The sequence below is a fragment of the Gymnoscopelus braueri genome (assembly GCF_963280865.1).
Source record: "Gymnoscopelus braueri genome assembly, chromosome: 4".
NCBI classification, from domain to species: domain Eukaryota; kingdom Metazoa; phylum Chordata; class Actinopteri; order Myctophiformes; family Myctophidae; genus Gymnoscopelus; species Gymnoscopelus braueri.
Window position 1 is genome coordinate 9,230,547 of NC_137605.1, and position 23,898 is coordinate 9,254,444.

At 41.1% G+C, this 23,898-nt stretch overlaps 1 protein-coding gene across 1 annotated transcript; it reads right to left on the reverse strand.

Moving 5' to 3' along the window:
• Positions 1-10,906: 10,906 nt before the first annotated feature.
• Positions 10,907-17,818, reverse strand: LOC308083407 (CD209 antigen-like protein A; the record flags this gene model as incomplete). Its single annotated transcript, XM_080425724.1, has 7 exons — positions 17,787-17,818; positions 17,535-17,643; positions 16,908-17,018; positions 12,918-13,052; positions 11,450-11,592; positions 11,139-11,245; positions 10,907-11,030 (listed from the first exon to the last, which is right to left on the reverse strand). The coding sequence occupies exons 2-7, from the start codon at positions 17,641-17,643 to the stop codon at positions 10,907-10,909; spliced, it is 729 nt and encodes a 242-aa protein (XP_080281850.1). The 5' UTR covers positions 17,787-17,818.
• Between the last annotated feature and the right edge of the window lie 6,080 nt (positions 17,819-23,898).

Consider the following 23,898-nt stretch of genomic DNA (forward strand, 5'->3'; position numbering starts at 1 on the left):
AGTTAGCTGGTTCCTGCCGGACAGCAACGAATTATGCTGAAAATGTCCATATGTTATGCATTGAGTGAGTACAATATAATCTACTATATTTATGAAAATGTTTAAATGTTATCTTGCTTACCGTCCAATACCTCTGCTGTCCTACATTAGTCTTCACTGTTGCAGAACAAACTGAGCTGCTGTCTCTTCCAGTCTGACTTTAACACTGTCCCACCCCAGCAAGTGGTTTCGGTTATACTCTTGAACGTGCATGCATATGCATTGATGTACAAATAAGGTAAAGTCCTCGTTCAGCTTTTTGTTGTGTAGACAGGAAAGAGAGTGTGTTCAAAACATATCTGCCCACATCCTGCCTGCTATATGTGCTACAGTAAAAACAACAGTGCTGTTTGTATTGTTGTCTCCGCCAGGCCGTCCGTCCGTGTGTACGTGCGTCATTCTGTCTGTGGACAGCTAATCTCCGGCACCGTTGGCTTGATCGCAGCGAAACTTTGCACACACACTCCCTGGATGCCAATTCGGAACCCCTGCCCCAAATTTTTCACATGGGCCCGTTATAGCGCCACCAGGAGGCTGATTTGTGCAAAACACATTTTTTGACAGTACTCCTACAAATGTTTTCCAAAAATCCCGCAAATCGGTACTCAGTATCTCTATAGTCATTAAACAAAACAGTTCTTTTCGATTTTTCATATTTCATCCTGATTGGCTAAAATTGGCTTCCAAAGTTTGCAGGAGTACTCAAATCATGAAAACAGCATGCAATTTCCGTGAAACTTTGCACGCACATTCCCACTATTAAAAAAAAGCAATTTTGTTTTAAATAAAGTAAGACATGTGTTAATTTATGAGTCAATGCGAATACTATATTGCTCACTTATTTCACCATACCTCAGTTATTGTGCTGAAGTTTGGGGGAATAGGCTACTTATGTGACTACCATAAAACCATTATACATACTACAGAAGGGAGCGGTACGAATCATGCATAATGTCAATTATAGAGAACACACAAACAGACTATTTATACATTCGAGAGTATTGAAACTTGAAGAATTAGTGAAGCTACAGACATTATTAATCATGTTTAGGGCAAAAATCAAAACGCTGCCAGTTAATTTCCAAAAGCTGTTTGTATGTAGTTCAGAAAGTGGGGACAGTAGGAGGAAATTTGATTTTAAGCATCAGTTTGCACGAACCACTCAGAGGCAAATGTGTCCTTCAGTTGTAGGAATCAGAATGTGGAATTCGCTCCACACTGACTTAAAATGTTGTACAAATATTTATCAAATTAAAAAATGGTATAAAAAAAATGTATTAGACAATATGAAGAAGATGAATAGGAAAGGATTTGAGAGGCTTATTTTTGCAACACTTTTCTTTTTTATATTACGTCTATACAGCTTTTGTCCAAACATCATGCAAATCGGTGCACATTATTTCTATAGTCAAGTGATCAAGGTGGTTCCGTCTGATTTTTCATATTCCATCCTGATTGGCGAAATCTGAACATTGCTGGCCCAAAATAACCTACCTGACCTGGCGGAGACCTGTGCTCCGAGGAGCACTTTTTCTAGTTAAATATGTAATTGGTATTTTATAAAATTACTTGATTGTATTGTAATAGTAAGCATAGAATTGCTTCAGATATAATCTTCGTTAAATTCCATACAGCGTGGTACGTGTATGTCATTGTGTAAACCCACTGATCTGCGCATGGAGTGGATCAGAATCAACTCTACAGTATAATTACATTTAAAAAATTGTGAGTGCAACTTGGGCCGGCCCGCCCATTAGGCAGAGTAGGCAGTTACCTAGGGCGCCACTAGGGGGGGGGGGGGGGGGCAAAAAAAAAAAGGCTCTAGGTGGCGCTGTGGCAGAAAACGGTGGCGCGGCGCTGTCAGACATAGGATAGGCTCCTGTCCTTTGTATTACTTTCTATTTAAAAGAGACCGAGGTGCTCTTACTTTTAAATGTGTGTGTGTGTGGGGGGGGGGGGCAGGAACAATATTGCCTAGGGCGCCAAATTGCCTAAGGCCGGCCCTGCAAGCACCATTGCAGTTACAGGAAGAGTAAAGGCCAGTCCACACCAATGCAACTCCTCGCAACTCCTTGCAACAAAACCTGTATAAGGTCAGTCCACAGACTCCACACTAATGCAACTCCTTGCAACTGCCATGTGGGGATGATGGTTACAAGGAGTTGCAAGGAGTTGCAAGGAGTTGCAACTGGCCTTTGGAACAGGGAAAGAGAGGAAACACCTAACACAGAACAGGTCAATAACAGGAAGGTACAGACTAATCAAATATGCAAAGCCCAATAATACATACAGTAAGGTGCATATTGTCGCACCTTTGATGACACAGTATTGTGTTCTAAAAACATGATGTTTTTTTCATTTCCTGAAAAGTTAATATTTTGGACATAGCTGGTTTCGGCCCGGCAGCAGAGATATGGTGCAAACACTTCTTTGCTCGTCTTTTCCCTTCAATACATGGTACTCAGTCACTACATGCCCCTCTCCTGGTTTAATTCCCCAGCATACACTTGGCTGGTCTGAGAAAGGTATATACCTATTCTTATTTGAGATCGTATTGATTATAGACAGCTGACATTCATCAACGTTGCTCCTGTATTTCCCTGGCTCCGCTTTGCATTGGTGTGTATTAGCGGCATGCAAAGAGGCCTGCTCTTGTGTATCTTGTGGCCCATGACCCATGCACTGTAGGGCCAAACCCTGACAGTGATCAAAGTATGCACAATAGGAATCAGTTTATTTGTTAATCCACTTTGCATGCTATTTCTGGTTTTAATTCAGTTTAACATGTTGGTCCTGTTGGCTACATCAGGTGCACTAATATACCCACTTTGTATTTATTTAATTTTTTAGAGTAGCCAATTATTTTGTACCCCTTTTTCGTTATGCCAATAGATTCCTCCCCCACACACATTTCTGTGTTGTCACTGCTGTGGTATCCTACTGAATCACCTGCCAGTGAGGAGCCCCCACCAGGAGGACGTAGAGCCTTCGTCCTACTCCTCCCGCCCAACACTCCCCGCTGACAGGTGCCGCCCCAGCCAGTAGGAGTATGTGCAATGACCCTCCCCGTCCGGCTTCCCTCCCTCGAACACGGGCCAATTGTGTTCGTGTAGACACTCGACAAAACCGGATGCACCACGGTGGATTGGAACCCACAACCTCCTTGGCTGCCCGAGCGCCGATATACCCACTTTGATTTTAACAGCGGTATGACTAGGCTACTGTATATTATGGGGTGCTAACATCTTTTATTTGTATTAGGCTTAACAGCATAGCCCCTGCATGCTTTTGCTTTTATTGGACTCCTTTTGTTGCTTTGTCTTTTATCTCAGACGACAGAAGCAGTACGGGCCCTAAGGTCCCACAGGTCTTTGTAGTATTTATGGGGTAGATTTGATCGGTGGTATTATTAATATTAGTCACATTATTAATCATACATTTGTAATTATGAGTATTCGAGTCAAAGAACATTTTAAATGAAAGAGGCACCATGAAAATGTACTTATGAATGAGCACAAGCTTCATTTGTATTTAACCCTTAACTTTGAAACCACCAATTAAATAATCAAGGATTATAAAATAATCAATAAATAATAACCTTGAACAATCTACAATGATGTTTCTCAACAAGACTCAACATGCACAGTGCGGAAGGGAAGCAGTCCGGTACCACACGCATACCCACATTCTAACACACACATACACACAGCACAAGATGTGATCTGCAAGTTTAAAAAACACAGAACCACAGGCACCAGAAACATCATTCTCTCATCACACACACACACACACACACACACACACACACACACACACACACACACACACACACACACACACACACACACACACACACACACACACACACACACACGTATTGTGTTTTTGGTATGTGTGGTTTTGACTTTCTGTGTGTGTGTGTGTGTGTGTGTGTGTGTGTGTGTGTGTGTGTGTGTGTGTGTGTGTGTGTGTGTGTGTGTGTGTGTGTCTGACTGTGCCACTGGCTGTGGGAGGAAATAGCATTTCTACGAAAAATAGCCTTCGTATATACATTTCTAAGAAATAACATGTGGCTGGGTGTGTGTGTGTGTGTGTGTGTGTGTGTGTGTGTGTGTGTGTGTGTGTGTGTGTGTGTGTGTGTGTGTGTTCTTCATTAGTGCTTTTTTTTTGCATGAGTGAGTCAGATCCACTAACCATTCCCCTTCTTCCCCTGCAGTTAACCCACAGTTGCTTCTACATGCCAGTACTGTCTTTGTTCTTCTAGATTTTGTATGAAATATTTGAACAATGAAAACATATTTTTTATAATAAAGCCCAACTGATCTGCTCCCATTGGCCTAATCTATTTCATCCACAGTGGCTAATTTGAAATGAATAAACCTATCATTGTAATCTTTAGAATGTCTCTGCTCACTTCTTTAAAATGTTATAATTGTTCAGTCTGGGTATTTTAGCCCTCTTTAATGAGTTATTTGGGTGACATTCCAAAGGTGGCGTAGTCCTAGTAGCTAGTACTGTCCAGAACTTTACTCACTCTGCCATGGTCACAATAAAAAATATACAACATATTTACAATAGATTTTAGTACGGAAGGCAGAAATGCTTCTCATGCAGGTGGAAAACAGCATATAAAATTTGCAGCCACACACGCATGTGCACACACACTTGCGCACGCACGCACGCGCACACACACACACACACACACACACACACACACACACACACACACACACACACACACACGCTGGAGCAACACGGACAGTTTTAAGCCTTTTATTATTTAGGTGCAAGTATACAGAGTGACTGACGTTTCGGTCTTTCGACCTTCCTCAGAGTCATGATTATAATGTTACTTTGTGTGCATGATTTTATCTTAAAAGTGTATTATCTCCACGAGGACAAAGGCAAGGGAGGAGTTTCTTTCCATGTGCAGCAACGCCTCTATTATCTCAGGCGACTGAAAAGGTTTGTTATGGGCCCCAAGGTCCTATGGGTCATCTATTGAGGTATCACTGAGAGTATATCACTGCCTGGTACGGAAACTCTATTGACGTCAAGCACAAAGCAATGCAAAGGGTCATGTGGACAGCCAAGCACATTGGATGTGAGCTTCCCTCCATCCAGGGCATATGTACTGTAATCAGACCTTTTTTATTCCGCACAGGAAATTCAGTTTTTTTTGTACTTTTGTACTTTTTTTGTACTTTATATTTTCATGTGGACACCACAGTGATGTAGTCATATCGACTGCAGACACAAAGTACAACATCGAAACAGAGAAGACAAAACAAAAAAACAAGAAAAAACGTTGACACTAAATATACGTCAGTAAAAAATGGGAAAGAAAACAAAAGAAAAAATAGAAGCAAGGAGGGAAAAATGACAGGAAAAGCAAAATACAGAGGCACAATAAAACCCATGTTCAAGTTCATATTCTTTATCTTTACCCCTCTTTTTCTCATTTGTTGGGTTGCTGGCCCCCCATCATCTATCCCTGCACCAGTTCAGTTCATCGATTGTCCAACGTATATAGAAATTCAGTTTTCAGCTTCACCCTGCTGATTGCTGCTTAAGTGGTCAGACTTGAGTACAGGGGGGAGTAGTTTTTTTTTTCTTTCTCAAAATCTTTATTTATAATAATCATGACATACAATACAAAACAATACAAACACAAACAACAAACAACAAACACAAACAAAGAAGTTATCAATACATCAACACAACAACATCAGAGCCAGGGGGATTTACTAACAGAAACCATTAAAGAGTGAACACAAAGGGTGTTATAGGGTTAAGTGTCTTGCCCAGTGACACCGCGACTGCTGCTCACACACACACACACACACACACACACAGGAAGTGAGCTGTACGTTTCTAAAACACAGGGGAACGGAAACACATCAAAACCACTCGCACCAAAAACATGAGGACACACACACACACACACACACACACACACACACACACACACACACACACACACACACACACACACACACACACACACACACACACACACACACACACACACACACACACACACACACACACATACATACACACACACACACACACACACACACTCAGCCACATGTTATACGAAGGCTATTTTTTTATTTCGTAGAAATGCTATTTCCTCCCAGAGCTTACTCAGGTGCTGACAGCTGACAGCTGCAAGTCAGTCTGTCTGTCTGTCTGTCTGTCTGTCTGTCTGTCTGTCTGTCTGTCTGTCTGTCAGCCATAATCCTCTGCTAATATCCAGAAACAAAAGTAAAAACTGGTAAAATTCAGGTACATGTGACTAATTTCAGTCCTTTACATCTGACATCATCAGTTCTGACTTCTGATATCAGCTTTGTATTTGTAAAGCTGTCTCTATGCATTTGATCTATGTACAACCACTTCAGAGGCTCTATACATCTATGTATAATAACAGTATCCTAGGTTGTCAAGGAATATCACTTCAAACACTAGCCATGTTTTGGATGAAGAATATAGGTTGCTTCCTTCAGGAAGGAGATACTGTGTTCCAATATACAATAAGGTCAGACTGAAGAGGTCCTTTGTCTTTCAGTCGACTTTGAGGCTTAATCAGGAGTTAAGGCCAGGGCTAGGCTGAATGGTGGATATTGCTCTTGTCTTTATGTTTTTATGTATGCAATTTAGTTTAGTTTTCTGTGTTATGTCAAATGTGTCTATGTGTGTATGTGTGTTATATACAGGGCTGCTGGGTCACAGGAGTAGCAGAAGATGATTACTATGGGGATATAGAGCTATTTAACACTAATTGTATTGAAAAATATCACTAACTTTAATCGTTGTACATGTTGGTATTGAGAGAGTCAGGACAGTGATGAGACAAGATACAGTAAGTCCTTCAAACATTGATAGTCTTAGTCTGGACCCAAGGCCAGAGAATACATGAGCTATTTTTCCATAGGTCAGTATAATTGTTAATGAATAGGCTGGGGGTGCTGATGGTCAACAGGTTAAGGTTCATACCATATATGCTTTGATGCCTGACAGCGTGTCCCAACCTGAAAACGTGGTGGATTTGCTGCATGTCACTGCCTGACTCTCTCCCCTGTTTCCTGTCTCTCTCCACTGTCCCAAATAAAGATGAAAAGTCCCAAAACTCAGACACATACTTGAAGCTATGAAAAAACACACTGGAACAATACTATATTGTCGAGTAAAGTTTTATTCAATTCTTCCACTGCTCAGTTTACGTTAAGTTGATGCAAAGTTTTCTTAAACTCTGTTTACAATACGACACATTATTAACTCTCTCAGTGCCACGCCCCGAGATATCCTGAGTTTTTCCCGAGTACCCTCCGTGCCAGCACGAGAAATCCCGAGTTTTTACTTTTGACTGTGGTCGCGCTATACTGTTTATTTTTCATGATCACGTTCGCTTCCTGACTCCTTCAGACTCATTGGGTTCCGGTTTCATGACGCAGATTCCGTTTCCGGTTCTAATTTTTTTCCCGCGATCATTTTTGGCCAGAATAGGGAAAGTCACGGTTTTTCACACGGTATAAAAAACAAACGGAGAGGTCCACGTCTACTCTCTTTGGTCTGGGTGACGATCAGTCATCGTAGTCGTGTATCACATCGTAATTTAGCCCGATCAACGATTGTCAAAAATGTCAACATCCGGTTATGACCGGATGTGACGTGAGCCTGTTTGGGAGGGGGCGAGTGAGCCATGCAGCGAGGTCATCAATGTGTCGATTTGTTGCTCTCTACTGGTAGAACTGTATTATGGGTTTAAAAACCCAATCAGATCATTTATTTGAATGAAAAATTTAAAAATTTAAAAAAAACGCAAATTGCTGGCACTGGGGGAGTACTTTATGAAAATACTCTTGGCACTGAAAGAGTTAATGAATCACTGAAACAATAAAGCTAGTCACATGTACTTAAAATACAGCTGTGACATCAAATAAAAATGTAATAAGAAGATCAAAAAGCCATAATGAAAGCAAAATACCATAACAGCAAAGCATATGCTGCAAAATAGAATCAAATAAAGTAAAATATAATTAGCCCTGGCGTCACAATTTGGAGCTTGCCTTTAAAGGCAAACATTTGTAAAATGTGTAAAAAAAAATGTTTAAACTAAACAAAAGCGAATATAGCCGATATGCAAGCTCACAACAAGATTTTGAGCTTGTAGATCTATTTTGCTGTGTGACAGTGTCTTACGTTGAAGTACCAAACAGTACATAAATGGTCTCTTTCGGGTGGAAACCTCACGTCCAAAACTTTTACTTTTCAGGACTCAAATTCAAACATAATAAAAGTAGCAGATCTACAAGCTTAAAACGCGTCGCTTCGAACGTTGCTTCAACTTTTTAGATCTATTACTTTTGATGCTTTTGTGTGACGCTGTAGAATGATCAAGTAGGGCGTTAATTTACAAAAAGTTAGAATATGGAGATAAGAGGTTTCTTCCCGACAGCAACAGTATACACATCTATAGATTGTGACGTGGGTCAGAAGTCCTTTACAACTCACTCACTTTAGTACAGAAAGAACAATGAAGAGTCAATCTGAGAGTCATAATAGTAGGTGGTTTGTATTAACCATTTAAACCCTATATCCTTAGTTGACTGGAGTTTCTCAGGGCTCTATACCAGGCCCCCTCCTGTTTTCACTACACAGAATCTTCATTGTAAATATTATAGCCGAACCATGAGATCACAACCCGTCATGTTGCAACGCGACCTGAGCTTGTAGATCGGTTATTTTAGCTGAATCTTCTCCAGAATAGGGATGCTAGCGTTCATGGGGTTAATGTGATTACATTTTTTTTTCTCTTCAAATTTTCACTATTTATTACTACTGTTTAACTTGACAAAGAAGAACACTTAGCTGCAATTTCATAAAAAAATGTATTGTGACCAAATTTGTATTGTTAATTTTACATTTTACAAGAGCAACCCATTTTTCTCAGCAATTTGATTTACAGTGCATGGACAATAGGACATATATATTTGTTGCCTGCATGTGTGCAGAACACATGAACGCATACCTCCACAATCACCCACACGTCCTGTCACTTATTTCCCTTTTTTTTGTACACAGGGCTACCCTCCCTTCACTACCTCCCTCCCCCCACCCCTTCCTACAATACCACCCTCCTATTGGTTCCATCATGACTACAACTGAAAAGACATTCCACAAAATACAATGACTACATATATACAGGCTTGTGATGGCAATATAAAAATGTAGGCACATTATAAGTGCGCTTTGACCTTTTCTACAGCATGCATGAGTGCATCGATAGATTGCCTTTTGGCCCCATTTACCCTTGCAATTGACACTTCCAACCCTAAAACATTCAGAAAAGATCACACAAGGAGTTTTTTTTCCCAGCAGTTTTTGGAGTGACTGACTGGTAAGGAGAGTGTGGAATCATCATTTAACAACAGAATCTGAGGCAAACATGGAACTTCAACCTCAAACAACTCTGATACTACACTGGCCACCTTAGACCAGAATATTTTGACTCTGGGACATTCCCAGAACATGTGCATATATGTGCCCACGGTTTTCAACACAAAGTGCATAAGGGGCTTGATTGGTACCATTTGAAGTTGAGAACATTTTCTTGGAGTTAAATACAATCTGCGTATCAATTTATAGTGAATCATCTGATGATTATAATTGCGGGACATTATGGCAATGTTGTTCCACACACTCCACTCCTCCAATCTACATGTCCATGGTCTTTGAAATCTATATTCCATATTGCTGTAATCCCCATGAAAGTATTCGACACTTGTTGTAATTCTCCATAAACATGAGAGACAAAATCATTGGCGATATTGGAAGTAACCATTTCGACTACTGGATGCTTAGGAAGGTTTTCCTTCCAAGGCACTCCATATGTACGCATTGCTGTGCATAACTGTAAATACAAGAAAAATTACGAGCCAGGCAAATTAAACTTTGATTTGAGTTCTTCGAATGATATAAGTCCATCATTGCTCATCATGTCTAGAAGGATGTTAATGCCACACCTTTGCCATTGATGAAACGTAATGGGTCTATGACCTATAAATAACAGATTAATTATAAATATTGGTGTATTCTTGTGCCATGGGTTCTCCCATTTAAATATGTTTTCTGTATATTTCCATATTCGGACAGCATGAGCAATAATAGTACCACAACGCTCCATACAGTATTCTTCAGCCAGATTGCAGAGCAAGGTATCTCTCAGAAGAATCGGTGAGACAATTTTTTGTTCTATCTGAACGGCCCTCGTCTTCAAACCATTGTTGTAAAGGACGGAGTATAAAAGATATATAATACAGTTAAAATGTTGGTAGATTTGGATCCACACTCTTTACTATATTCTAATATAGATGTTCTTATTCTTGGTTTATTTTTGTTCCAAATGAATTTTGATACACATGTTTTTACCTTATCCCAAAAACCATGAGATGTTGCCCAAATATCTAAAATACTGCACTGTAGGGATTGTGGTGTCTATCTGAGTGTCTAACATTTCCTTATTTAACGGTAGTAAAGCTGATAAAATTTTGTTTGAATGAATCTTATAGCTAGATATTGAACTGAACTTTTCAAATACCAAAACGGCATGTAGTGTGGGAAGGTATGTCATTCATATACATCAATAAATCATCCGCATACAAGGAGATTGTATGTGATGTATTTTGTACCACTATTGGTTTAACTTTTCCTGATAATATTTCTTTTTGCGCTAAAACTTCAAAGGAAATGATAAACAATAAACCTGAAATTGGGCAACCCTGGCGGCAGCCTCTTGCAATGTTAAATGGTGGTGAACACTGATTTCCAGTAAGATTCATCAATGAAGTTAAGAGAAACATCACTTTTCACACATCCGGAAGGCGGTACGTATACATTCTGCATTACTCCATCCTCCATTACCGTGCCAGGATACTGCACAGTTGTCGTTTCCATTGTTACGAGGATATCCACTGCCCCAGTGCCTGCAGAGAAAACAACAAACAACATGTTATTTTAATCGCATCCACTCAGTCACTCACATACGGTGAGTTTGATAGAATGACAATAGAAAAACTTGTAAAATGTCTTACTGTGTTGTCAGTGGTGTTCCATCCACCCACGTCCATTTGCCCCCAGTCCTTTTCAGACCAAGCCATGATCCATGGTGATCCCCATTGGTCCATCTTGTGATGAATTCCTGATTGAAGATGATTGAAACGTTCAGGTTTTCACTATAATCCAAATTCATTATATGCACTATGTATGTGTATGATGGACACACGCACGCATGCACGCACGCGCGCGCGCACACGCGTGTGTGCGCACACACACACACACACACACACACACACACACACACACACACACACACACACACACACACACACACAGATCCACTAACCTGTTCTTCTCTACTGTTAATGACCACCAGATCTGCTCCTGTCTTCAGACATTGTTGTCTACTTTCCTCCCAAGATTTTAGTCCAGCAGTTCTGTAATAACAGCCGTCTCCAAACTTCATCCATCCACTGGGACATGACTCGACTAAACATCAAACAGGAGTTTTACTGATGGAGCTTTAATGTATGTAAACAATTCTAACATGTGCAGTAGTTAGTTAATAATAATAATAATAATAATAATAACTACAAAAAGTGCTCCTTGGAGCACAGGTCTCCGCCAGGTCGGGTAGGTTATTGTGGCCTCCTGGTGGCGCAATAATAGGCCAATCTTATTAGGCCTTGCACGGCAATCGGACACTGCATTCATGGCTTGAGGCATTTTGTGAAAAAAAATGTGTTTTGCTAAATTAGACCTGCTGGTGATGCTACAACAGGCCAATGTTAAAAGGGTGGCATTTGTTCCTCAACATAGTGTGAATGTGCGTGCAAAGTTTGACCGCAATCGGACGGTGCGTTCATGACTTGCGGAATGTTGTTCAAAACAAGCCACAACTGCAAACTTTAGATGTCAATCTTAGCCAATGAGAATGGAATATGAAAAATCAAACACATCCGTCTTGATCACATGACTATGGAGATCATGTGTACCGATTTGCGTGAAATAAAAAGTAATATAAAAGTAATATAAAAGTAATATAAGTAATATAGTAAATAAGTAATATAATATATAATATAAAAATATATATATATAATATAAAAAAGTAATATAAAAAAAATGTTTTACATAAGTCGGCCTCCTGGTGGCGCTATAAAAGGCAGATGTGAAAAATGCAGGGCAAAGGTTTTTCCTTGACCTCTAGGGAGTGCGCATACAAAGTTTTACACAGATCGGTGCAGTTATAGGTACAAACATGAATCGGCCTGTTATAGCGCCACCATGAGGCTGATTTGAAAAAAATATAGTTCTTCCTTGGCCTAATGGGAATGTGCGTGCAAAATTTCACGGAAATTGCATGCTGCGTTCATGATTTGAGGCATTTTGTTCAAAACGGAGCACTCCTCCAAACTTTGGAAGACATTTTTAGCCAATCATGATGGAATATGAGAAATCTGAAAGACCTGTTTTGTTTAATGACTATAGAGATACTGTGTACTGATTTGCGTGATTTCTGGACAAAATCTGTAGGAGTACTGTCAAAAAATATGTTTTGCACAAATCGGCCTCCTGGTGGCGCTATAAAAGGCCCATGAGAAGAATTTGGGGCAGAGGTTCTGAATTGGCATCCAGGGAGTGTGTGCGCACAGTTTCGCTGCGATCAAGACAACGGTGATTAGCTGGTCACAGACGGACGGACACACGGACACACGGACGGACAGACACACGGACGGACGGACAGGGGGAAAAACTTACTCTCTCGCCAGGCCGAAACCATAATGATAATAGCAATAATAATAATAATCTCTCACCTCCTGTCTCTCTTTTAAGTTGGTTTACTTCAATTTGCAAATGGTCTTTCTCCAGGGTGACGTTGTCATAGCTGGTCATCCATTGGTCTTTCTCCAGGTCATACTTTGTCTGTAACTCAGTAATGGCTGAATGATCTGCAAAGGACCAAAAGTTGACAATAACGCAGTTGTTGCTACTGTTCATGATGAGATAAAGCATATGTGTGGAAAAGGAGCTTTGACAAGAAGATAATTCAATGATCCTGATCAGGTGTGTTTTTATGCGACTTGGGGCCCTATTTAGACGTTCTGGTGCACTAAGCGTGGGTGAAAACTGCCTAAACTTTGCTAGTTTGATGTTATCCGGGCACAAACACAAAGCTCGATTTTAGGTGCAAAGGGGTGGTATTAAGCCTCTGAATTAGTCATGGGTGTGTTTTGGGCATATCATAAATTAAATTAATCAGAGTGTCTTCTCCCATTTAGAGCTAAGTATGCTCAGCTACGCTTCAACCTTGGCACACTGGCATTTAAATGACGGACTGGAAGAGATGCAAACAATTTTCTGCAGAGGAAAATTGAGTGTGCGACCATCAAGCTGAAGACACATGAAATGTGAATTCCACGACCGGGATGGTTTACCAGGCTACTTAGAAGGGTCATCTGTGGCACTTCCGTGACCGTGGAGAGAAAAGGTCAGTTTCTCAATGGATTTGTCATCTAGGAGGGTTATTAAACAAATTTAGCCGGGGTGTATTTTTAGACGGATGACGAAGTCCCGTCTCTACACACAGCTTTGAGGCACTGACCTGCTTCACCTGTCTACACATGACATCTTATGTCATACTAGCCTGGCGTAGACAGACTATATCACTGCGTGGATATGAGTCTGGTGCTTCTATGAGGAAGTTTTTTTTCCAAGGGGGCGGGATCAAAACAATGACTCTCGACGCAATTGGTTAGACCTACAAACCAACTACCAATTACAGTCTCCCATATTCGAATACTGGGCCCTGATTGGTTACCCACGTCTTCTGGAGCAGGAAATGGATTCTCTATGGAGCGGTGCCAGACCCAAATCCCAGAGTGCAATTTATTTTTGCACTCGCAGATTCGTCTGGTCCCAGGCTAATGTCATACTTCCTTGTTAAAAGGGGCAGGGAAAATTTGTGAGAGACCAAAATCAAAAATGGCTGCCGTGAAAATGAACTTTGTAATGGTTTGACCTACAATGATGCACAATACATGGTTTCAGAGCTTAATTTGGTCAAGGAATACATATTTGGTGTTTATATAATGATTTGACCTATTGTTGACCTTCAAATGCAAGATGGCTGCCAATTATGAGCTCCAAATGTTTTTTTTTTTTTTCAAAATCGTCACAGAGCCTTCTTATTAGGCTCTAATGAAAGCTCTGCTCATGATGAGTTGAATACAGAAGTAATCTCTGAGGTCAATAAAGTCAATGTTTGTGTGTAAACAACAGTTACTGACGTGCGGTTTCCCATGATATAGTGTAGGCTACTGAGAATATGGTGTCCAGTTCATCCCATCACATTTTCATAATGAACCAAAAATGAATTAGCACTATAGCCTAACATAACATAGTATTCTGTATGCAAAGCTAGAAAGGTTAGTTGCTTGAGGTGAATTTAAAGGTCTACTCATTTGTCACCCTTATTTTGTAGTATTGCTCCCAGTGTTTCCTGTCTGTCTACTTACTTTTACCTGCCTTGTCTAACAAGTCTTGTGATTGTGTCAGTGTTTCCACCTGTGTCCTCTTAGTCCCCCAGCCCATCCTAGTGTTTATTGTCTGTTGAGTTCACCTGTGTCCTGTTAATCCCTTTCTATAGGGGAATACCACTCATTTTCAACGTTGAAATATGTGGAAATAAGAAAAAAGTCCCTCCGCCCCCTTCTATGTTGCCCAGAACTGGATAATTGATTGAGATCATGTGATCAGTGACATACGCAAGGTGTACTTTTGGCCTCAGCCAAAAGTACACATGATCACATGGCCTCAGCCATGTGATCAGTGTCATACGCAAGGTGTACTTTTGGCTGAGGCCAAAAGTACACCTTGCGTATGTCACTGATCACATGATCTCAATCAAGAATATCTCAATATGTTGCCTACAACTGGATAATTGATTGAGGTCATGTGATCAGTGACATACGCAAGGTGTACTTTTGGCTGAGGCCAAAAGTACACCTTGCGTATGACACTGATCACATGACCACATGGCTGAGGCCATGTGATCGTGTGTACTTTTGGCTGAGGCCAAAAGTGTGTACTTATACTGCATTTATATTGTGTACTTATACTGCATATTATTCAACTCATCATGATCAGAGCTTTCATTAGAGCCTAATAAGAAGGCTCTGTGACGATTTTGAAAAAAAACAACTTATGGAGCTCATAAGGTCAACAATAGGTCAAATCATTATATAAACACCAAATATGTATTCCTTGACCAAAATAAGCTCTGAAACCATGTATTGTGCATCATTGTATATGTCACAGTACGTTTGGAGAACCAGTACGATTGAAGACAGAGCGCTCGTTTTTAGGCACGGGGCTCCTTCGGGGCGAGGCGGGGCTTTTCGAGACAGGGTTTATTAGCGAGGCTCGCGAGGAGGAGGAGGAGGACGGCGCTGCGAGGCGGGGGGTTATTACGCGAGGCTCGCGAGGAAGAGGAGCCTCCTCCTACTCCTCCTCCTCGCGTAATAACCCGTCCCGTCCTCTCCTTCTCTCCTTCTCCTCCTCCTCCGAGGAGGAGAAGGAGAGCGCGGAGAGGCGGGGCTTTGATGCGCCGACGGAGACCTGTCTTTTGTTGTTCCCCCCACATAGCAACCAGGAAGCTACGCTAGGGGAACCATAATATCTATGAGGGGAACGCTGAACACGCGTTCACACGCACGGCGCGCCGACTTAGTGGAGCTTGAGGCCGAGGAAGCGCGCCCTCGCGCCTCCAGGCGCGAGTGCCCGCGGTGACCGGCCGACGCTCCACTAGTCGACTCAGCGCCGTTTGATTTGTAAACCGATAGGGACAGAATAGTTCTTTTCATGGATCACTGTGTGTGTGTGTGTGTGTGTGTGTGTGTGTGTGTGTGTGTGTGTGTGTGTGTGTGTGTGTGTGTGTGTGTGTGTGTGTGTGTGTGTGTGTCAGGGAGAAAGTAAAACAAAAGCCAGAACACAATAAAAGTATCGAAAACAGTCCTGCTTTCAATAAACCAAAAAAAGCATGAGCGCGTGCGCGTGTGTGTGCGCGTGTGTGTGTGTGTGTGTGTGTGTGTGTGTGTGTGTGTGTGTGTGTGACTGTGTGTGTGACTGTGTGTGTGTGTGTGTGTGTGTGTGTGGCCATATATGTTTGTGCACAAGCCTGGCTTGTGGCTCCCTCTAGTGCTGGGTGGGTGGTAAAAACGAGCGCGCTTTCTTCAATCGTACTGGTTCTCCAATCATACTGTAACATATATACTAATCTGGCCCAGATCATGAATATATTTTTTAACCACAATGTGGAGTCCCACAGAAATATAATCTATCATGTTGAACATGAGTGTTGTTGTGTTGAAGTCATAAGGAAATATCTGCTGGCAGTTAACTTGAGAGACTAACTAAAAAGCTGGTCTAAGTGCAATTGCTTCTCTCTGTGCGGCAGATAGTGCACTCTGCTTGCTCCAGACCACACCTCATTTTAAGACCAACGCACACGCACACGCACACGCACACACACACACACACACGCTAAATAGGCACACTATCATTTGGTATTTAGACTATGTGTGGGTGTAAAAATTTCAACTGCATCGTTTGGAAAATAGCAATAACAGTTAGACTGTGCCTAGCACCGCTTTACGCCAGGTAGAAGATAGAGCCCTATGTCTCAACATGTACAGTATAATAAAGTACTTGTGAAGTGAACCCACAAACTATCACATATAACACAGTGAATTATCATTTAATGGTTGTAAGAGCATGAATATGAACTTTGACCAGCTGATACTCACAGTACATGGATATGCCAATGATTCCTGCTGCTAGTAGAACACACAGCACTGTGACACACACGGCACATGCTCTGAAGCTGCCTCTCTTAACGATGATGGCTCTCTGGACAACTGGAGGATATTAGAACAGAGTTCAAGGTAAGACTGTATACTGATAATGTGCTTATAAAGCATTATAACACTTGTTGTAAATGTTTATAATCATTCATAACAACTTATAACAAGGCTTATGACGTATTCTCAGTGCTGGTCATAATACATTATAAGCTCAGCGGACGGGTTAAATTCACCCTGTACCGTTACACCCATAGTAACTACTACCTTAAATACTGGGTGACAAGCTGCCGCAGTGATGTGAGGAGAGAGAAACACTGTAAAGGCCCTTGCATGCTACCAAATGAGGTGGTCACCCTATCACCGTTTGTGACCACCGAAACGGTGGTTTTGATACTAGACGCTCATAGTCCGGTGATTTCGGTTAGTAAAAACAGAGAGATGTGTTGAGGTGAGCGGTGAGTCGCTTATCATCACGGCTCAGTGACGTCATGCTGTAGTTTTCAAACCACCGCGGAGAGAGGGTGATCACAGAACATGGTAGCATGCGCCCCCCTTTAGTGTGTTACTTACATCTGACACTGTCTGTATTGTCGTACACTTCGCTCTCCTCCTCTAACAAGTCCTCCCTGTCTCCTCCAAAGTACCTCACCCTCTCTGATCCGCCTTGCTTGCCAGACATCTTTTTAAGAAACAACACAAACATTTACCATGAAGTTAAATAGTACAAGTACACACTAATATTAATGTACATATTTTATGCATCAAGTGATTACAGTATAATGTACTATATTTATGAATATGTTTAAATGTTATGTTACTTACATTGTCTTGTCTTGTTGTCAAACTGTCCTGCAATTGTCTTCACTGTTTCAGAACAGACTGAGCTCTGTCCAGTCTGACTTTAATACCATCCCACCCAAGTGGTTTTCAGTTTCACTCACTCACTCTCACACACACACACACACACACACACACACACACACACACACACACACACACACACACACACACACACACACACACACACACACACACACACACACACAATGCAGAATAGCCAATAAACTCTCTACCACATGATGTTCAAGTGAACATGAGTCGTCAGATTCTGGCGAAAAGAGAACAAAAGTACTTCCTACTGCTGTAGATGAAACCGAAATCATAAAAAATACTGATTTTGAAACAAGTTGTAAAGAGCCACAAAAATATGTATAATAGTGTGTAAGTAGCACTGAGATATAGTAGATAATAATGATAACTAGCAATGATGTGAATTGATGTTCAAATAATGACCTTTATTTATGAGACCTTCTTCTAAAGACAGGAGTGTGTTCAAAACACAGCTCCTCACATCCTGTCTCCTATTATATGTGCTACAGTAAAGACAACAGTGCTGTTTGTATTGTTCAATAAATAGATATTTAGTATTTTATAAAATTACTTAATGTCATTGTATTGTAACAGTACACATACATGACTTAAGATATCATTCCATACAGTGTGGTGGTAACTGTTTGTCACCACCACACACCCCAGCCACCACTTGTTTGAGACCCTGCCCAGGATGACAGTGCGTTGGTGTAGACTATTGAGCAAGTGCAATAATGTATATCTGAGAGTCAGATATGTTAATGCCAATAGTGTTGCTTAGGCTACTGGGAAGTGCAATATGTGTACACATGATATGTTTTTCGTTTATGGGGGCCTCCTTATTCTTTTCTTAATTATTTTATCCTTGTTTTATTTATTTTAAAATGACTAAAATGACTTGACTTTGACTTTGACCAAGGTTTTTTATTGTTCCTTCAATGTTCAGTGCTCTTCTTTAATACTGTTGTTGTCTGCAGAGGTACCAAACTATGTTTAGTTGTGTATGCAATGACAATAAAGCTCTTATCTTATTGTGTATCCACTGATCTGCACAGGGAGTGGATAAGAATCAGAATCAGAGGCCCCAATCACTGGCCTTGCGGTCCGGGTACTTAGGCTCAATGTAGCCTGACAGCGCGTCACAGGTTTGAGTCCCGTTCCCAGCGACCTTTGCTTTGTGTCTCTCCACGTCTCTCTCTCCCTCTTTATTGTCAATCTTCACTGAAAAAGCCAAAAACAAATCTTAAAATAAATAAATAAATCAATCAAAATCAACATAAAAGAGTTGGTGAAATTATTGTTTTGTGAGAGCTGTCAACATGTGCAGTTAAAGGAAGAGTTAGAAGAGAGAAGAGAGAATAGAGAGGAAAGGAATACAGACCACAGGACATTACAGGTCAATAACATGAAGGCAGAGACAAATGAAGTGTAAATTACTTGAAGTTCAATCTACATACAGTGTACTTTTATATACTTTTGTTCATAGATGGTTCTAGAGAAACCACAAATGCTTCTCGTGCAGGTGGGTAACATATTATCCAGCATAATGTTGTTAAACCTTGTACAGTGTAAAGGGGACACAGGGTCATTATACATCAGGCCTTACTGTAGTGACCTGCCATATGCCATCACACACCAGTTTTTTTTAGAGCAGGGGATGGATCTTGGTCGAGACATGTATCGCGCCCCTTGGTAATGAGGAGTCGATCTTCAAGACATGGGAAATGTATTTTAGTGATGGTGAAGAAAGCTTACTTGGAAAGACACTTTCCAATGAACCACAATGCATTTCACAAGACTTCTGCTGAGAAAACAAATAAAGGAAGTGAAATCTCTGATGTTTAACGTTCATGAAACTGGAAGGGAACTACAGCAGGCAAACCACAAAACATTTCACAACACCTTTGACCTTTCTAACTGAGAGTACTGAGGAAAGCAAAGGGATTTCGGTTCAGTTTCTGAAATTCAGGCTCTGTGCAGCGGGGGCCCCCTGACCTTTTGGCCCTTGGGCCTGGGCCTGACAAGCCTTCATTGATTGATTGAATGAATACTTTATTAACAGTTTGCAGATTGTGCAGAGGTACGGTTTACAAAGATAGATAGAAGACAACACAAAAAGCCCTAGGGGCTTGTTTCCATTGTGGCCCTGTGTATTCAATTCAGGGATCCAGCTCTGATCCAGCTCTGCAAAACAGGTAACACAACTGGACCGATGGCATTCTGCCAGGGTCTTTCCCATAGCCGTGGGAAGGTGGGTAGGTGTGCTGAGGGGGCTGCAGCATCCCCTGAAAATAATGTATGAAAAATAAAATACAAATATTAAAAAATATATTTTAAAAAAATATATTAAAAATATTTTTGCATAATGTGCCTGTTGTCGTTGGTCATTATTTGGGGGGGATTTAGTGCAATATGTGTTCTGGAACCGAATTAACCGAATTAAAGTAACAAAAAAAAATAACAAAAAAACACCTAAAAACCACAGATTTTCTCTAGGCACGCATACAGCACCCGTAACCTAAGACGTGTTCCCACGGCCCAGGTCGTTCCTGTGTTAATTCACGCTGCACCTCTCCCCTAATGTGATTAGCTGAGTTTCACATTCAGACCAGCAAACCTGAGCAGAATTGGATGAATGGATGTTTTGGTCTGGGTTTTCAAATTGCTCCTCATATGGCATTGACCAGTCGATCTTCAAGACATGGTTGCCCACCCCTGCTCTACAGCTGGTTGTTGATGGCACATGGTCACTACAGTAAATCATATGTGTCAGTTTTTAAAGCACTCTGTCATTATCTAACTGTTACAGATACTGACTGGTTGTGAACAGCATGTTCATATGGCTGGTTTAACAACTTTTTCCCTTGTCAGTGTCACAACATTATGCCTTTGGCTGGCCTACAACCTACAATACTGTATCTCATTAATGACAATATGACAGGGGTGACAGGGGTCCGGGACCCCTTGGGGGTCCTCACTGTTACTACAGTTTTTTTTTTTTTTTTACATTAACCACTTGAACCCTATAGCATTTCTATTCTGGGGGTCAGCTTGCAGATCGTGGCTTATAATAAGCGGACATGGCAACACTGCAGCTCAGCGCAGCCGGGGAGCTCTAACCTCCTCTGACTTCCTTCATGTTATTAGCCTACCCTCTCCACTAGAGCTGTTGGGGGGCCCGCAGGTGCTAGCAGACGCCACCGGCCTCCGCCAAACTTCAATCAACTCATGCATTACTGTATGTATTTATTATTTTATTTTACCGACGACACGGGTGGGCCCCAAATGACTCTGGGCCCCAACGCAACTGCGTTGTCTGCGTCACGGTAGTTACACCCCTGCATTAACATGAATCCAACATATTAATAAAAAAGATTGTGTGTAAACAAATAAACAAAACAAAACAAAAACATTAATTTGCACATCACTGATGATAGTGCTGTCAGACAAGTCTGAATATGTCTATGACATCTATGAAAAAGTTTAATCTGCAACACAATGTAATATTGGGGCTTCATCTCTCTGTCAGCTAAGGGGTCCTTGACCTGAAAAACGTTGAAGCCCCCTGACCTACAGTACAGTATACGGTACCTAATAGCATAAGTGAGACAATTTAAATTGACATGTTATTGTATTGATGCATTAATAATGTAATATCACATGTTGCCATGGACTGACACACACACACACACACACACACACACACACACACACACACACACACACACACACACACACACACACACACACACACACACACACTCACACACACACACACACACACACACACACACACACACACACACACACACACACACACACACACACACACACACACACACACCCTCTCTGGCTTCACTCTATACACTATAGGCCTGTGTCTCCCACTGTTTCACAGATAAGATGAGGTTCGGGATCCCAACCCCCATGTACAGCAGCTTCCCTTATTGCCCCTGTCTGTTTCTATTATCCTATAAATGCTCACCAGTCAATAAAGGGGTGGCATCAGCTCGCTGGTCATAGCAGTGTTTAGACTGCTCAGCAGTTTTGGTCATCTTATCACATGCTAAAATATAAGCATTGGTCAGCTTTTGATGGTGGTCACGAACCCAACCCATGAACCACAATTTAGCTGTTCATGCAAAACACCTATAACCCAACATGTACCGGGAGACTAAGATGCCTGCCGAACATAAGGTACGATGGGGCAAACAATGTGGCACTATATGGTGTTATTAGGCTTGCACGCACAGCTGGCACTCATTCCGTTGATTGTCCAACTGATCCAGTGATTAGCCTTGGGTTACTGTTCTGACCCCGGCGTTAAGGACATGCTCCCCCCGTCACACATCATTAGATTACTAGCCCTATAACCCCCCTCCACCCCCTGCATGCTCACATGTTCCTGATTGCACAGTATTATGTATGTCCAGTCAGTCCAAGTGCAGACCCCCAGGTCAATCTCTTGGTCTTTAAGTCTATTATGAGGTTATTTATTGTTGATTGAATGAACACAATAACCACTCCTCTATTTCCATCTACTGGTGGTCTAAACACTCTGCACACCTGATCAGCCAAGGTTTTCATAGTAAATACAGTTAACAAAACAGAGGTAATAGTGGTGACGGTGTGGTAGTGTAGATAACAATGATAAACACTGTATATGATGTTGACTGACATCATAAATAATGAAAACATGTAGTTTGTGGTCGGTAATGCAGGGAACAGGATGCTGCTAAATATTATATCTCCCTACGTCCTATCGACCCATCTGTTCTATTGCCTACAGTAAAACCAGCAGCACCGTTTGTTTCATTAAATATATGATTTGTATTTTGTAACATTACTTCATGGCCATTGTATTGTAATTGTAATAATCACTTTATTCAAGGTAGTGTATTTTTTGGTTAAAACAAAAAGTTATAAAAACAAGTTGAAGCTCTATTTCTGATATAGTAATCATTAATATAGAGTGTTTGTTCAGTAACAGGGGTATCCCTGTCTCTCCAGCTCTTTAGTAAACATACCATAATTGTTTCTGGTGGGTTGCCAATTTCATCCAATTAGGACAGAGTACCAATTTATCAGCTTCAATTTTATAGTGTTCAAGTTCCAATTGAACACCTTGTCCCAAAATGAAAATGTATTTTCTGTTTACTAAATAGCTGGAGAGACAGGGAAACCCCTGTTACTGAACAAACACTCTATAGCAATGATTACTATGGGGATATAGAGCTATTTAACACTTATTGTATTGAAAAATATCACTAACTTTAATCGTTTTACGTTGGTATTGAGAGTCAGGACAGTGATGAGACAAGATACAGTAAGTCCTTCAAACATTGATAGTCTTAGTCTGGACCCAAGCCCATGAAGAATACATGAGCTATTTTTCCATAGGTCAGTATAATTGTTAATGAATAGGCTGGGGGTGCTGATGGTCAACAGGTTAAAGGAGCATTTCACCCCTGGAAGAAGTTCCAGGCACAGGGGGGACCACAGGGGGGACCACAGCGTATCACTGCCTATAACTTCAACTCCCAGAATGCTTTGGTGCCTTGTGGCAGGGGAGGTTCCATGTGGGTGTGATCTCCAACAATAACATCCAAACAGCATGCCAGTGTCGCCATGTCTGCTTATTATAAGCGGCTTCTTTCTAAAATGTAGTTGATATTTGGGCTTGTTTCCAAATGTTTTGATTGCTGTTTAAACCAGTGGTTCTCAAACATGTTCATGTATTTTTCCACAGACCCCCATCTGAAATTATAATTTGTGGCAGGGAGCCCCTAACAAATATGTGTCAAAAATATTCCACATTTTGAAAAGCAAATAAAAATATTTTGCAAAAAATCCACATTTTGGACTTTTTCCCCCTCAAGATTTTTTTGTAAATAGCAGATCTACAAGCTCACAATGGGTTGCGAAGCGTTGTGAGCTTGTAGATCAGCAATTTTCAAATATATAATATCCCATGTCTAGGTAAAGTGCTCTTGGCATAGTTATTTTTCTTTTGGGCTTGTTTTCATAGACCTGGCTGCTTATTTCTCTCACAATATCTGGCAAC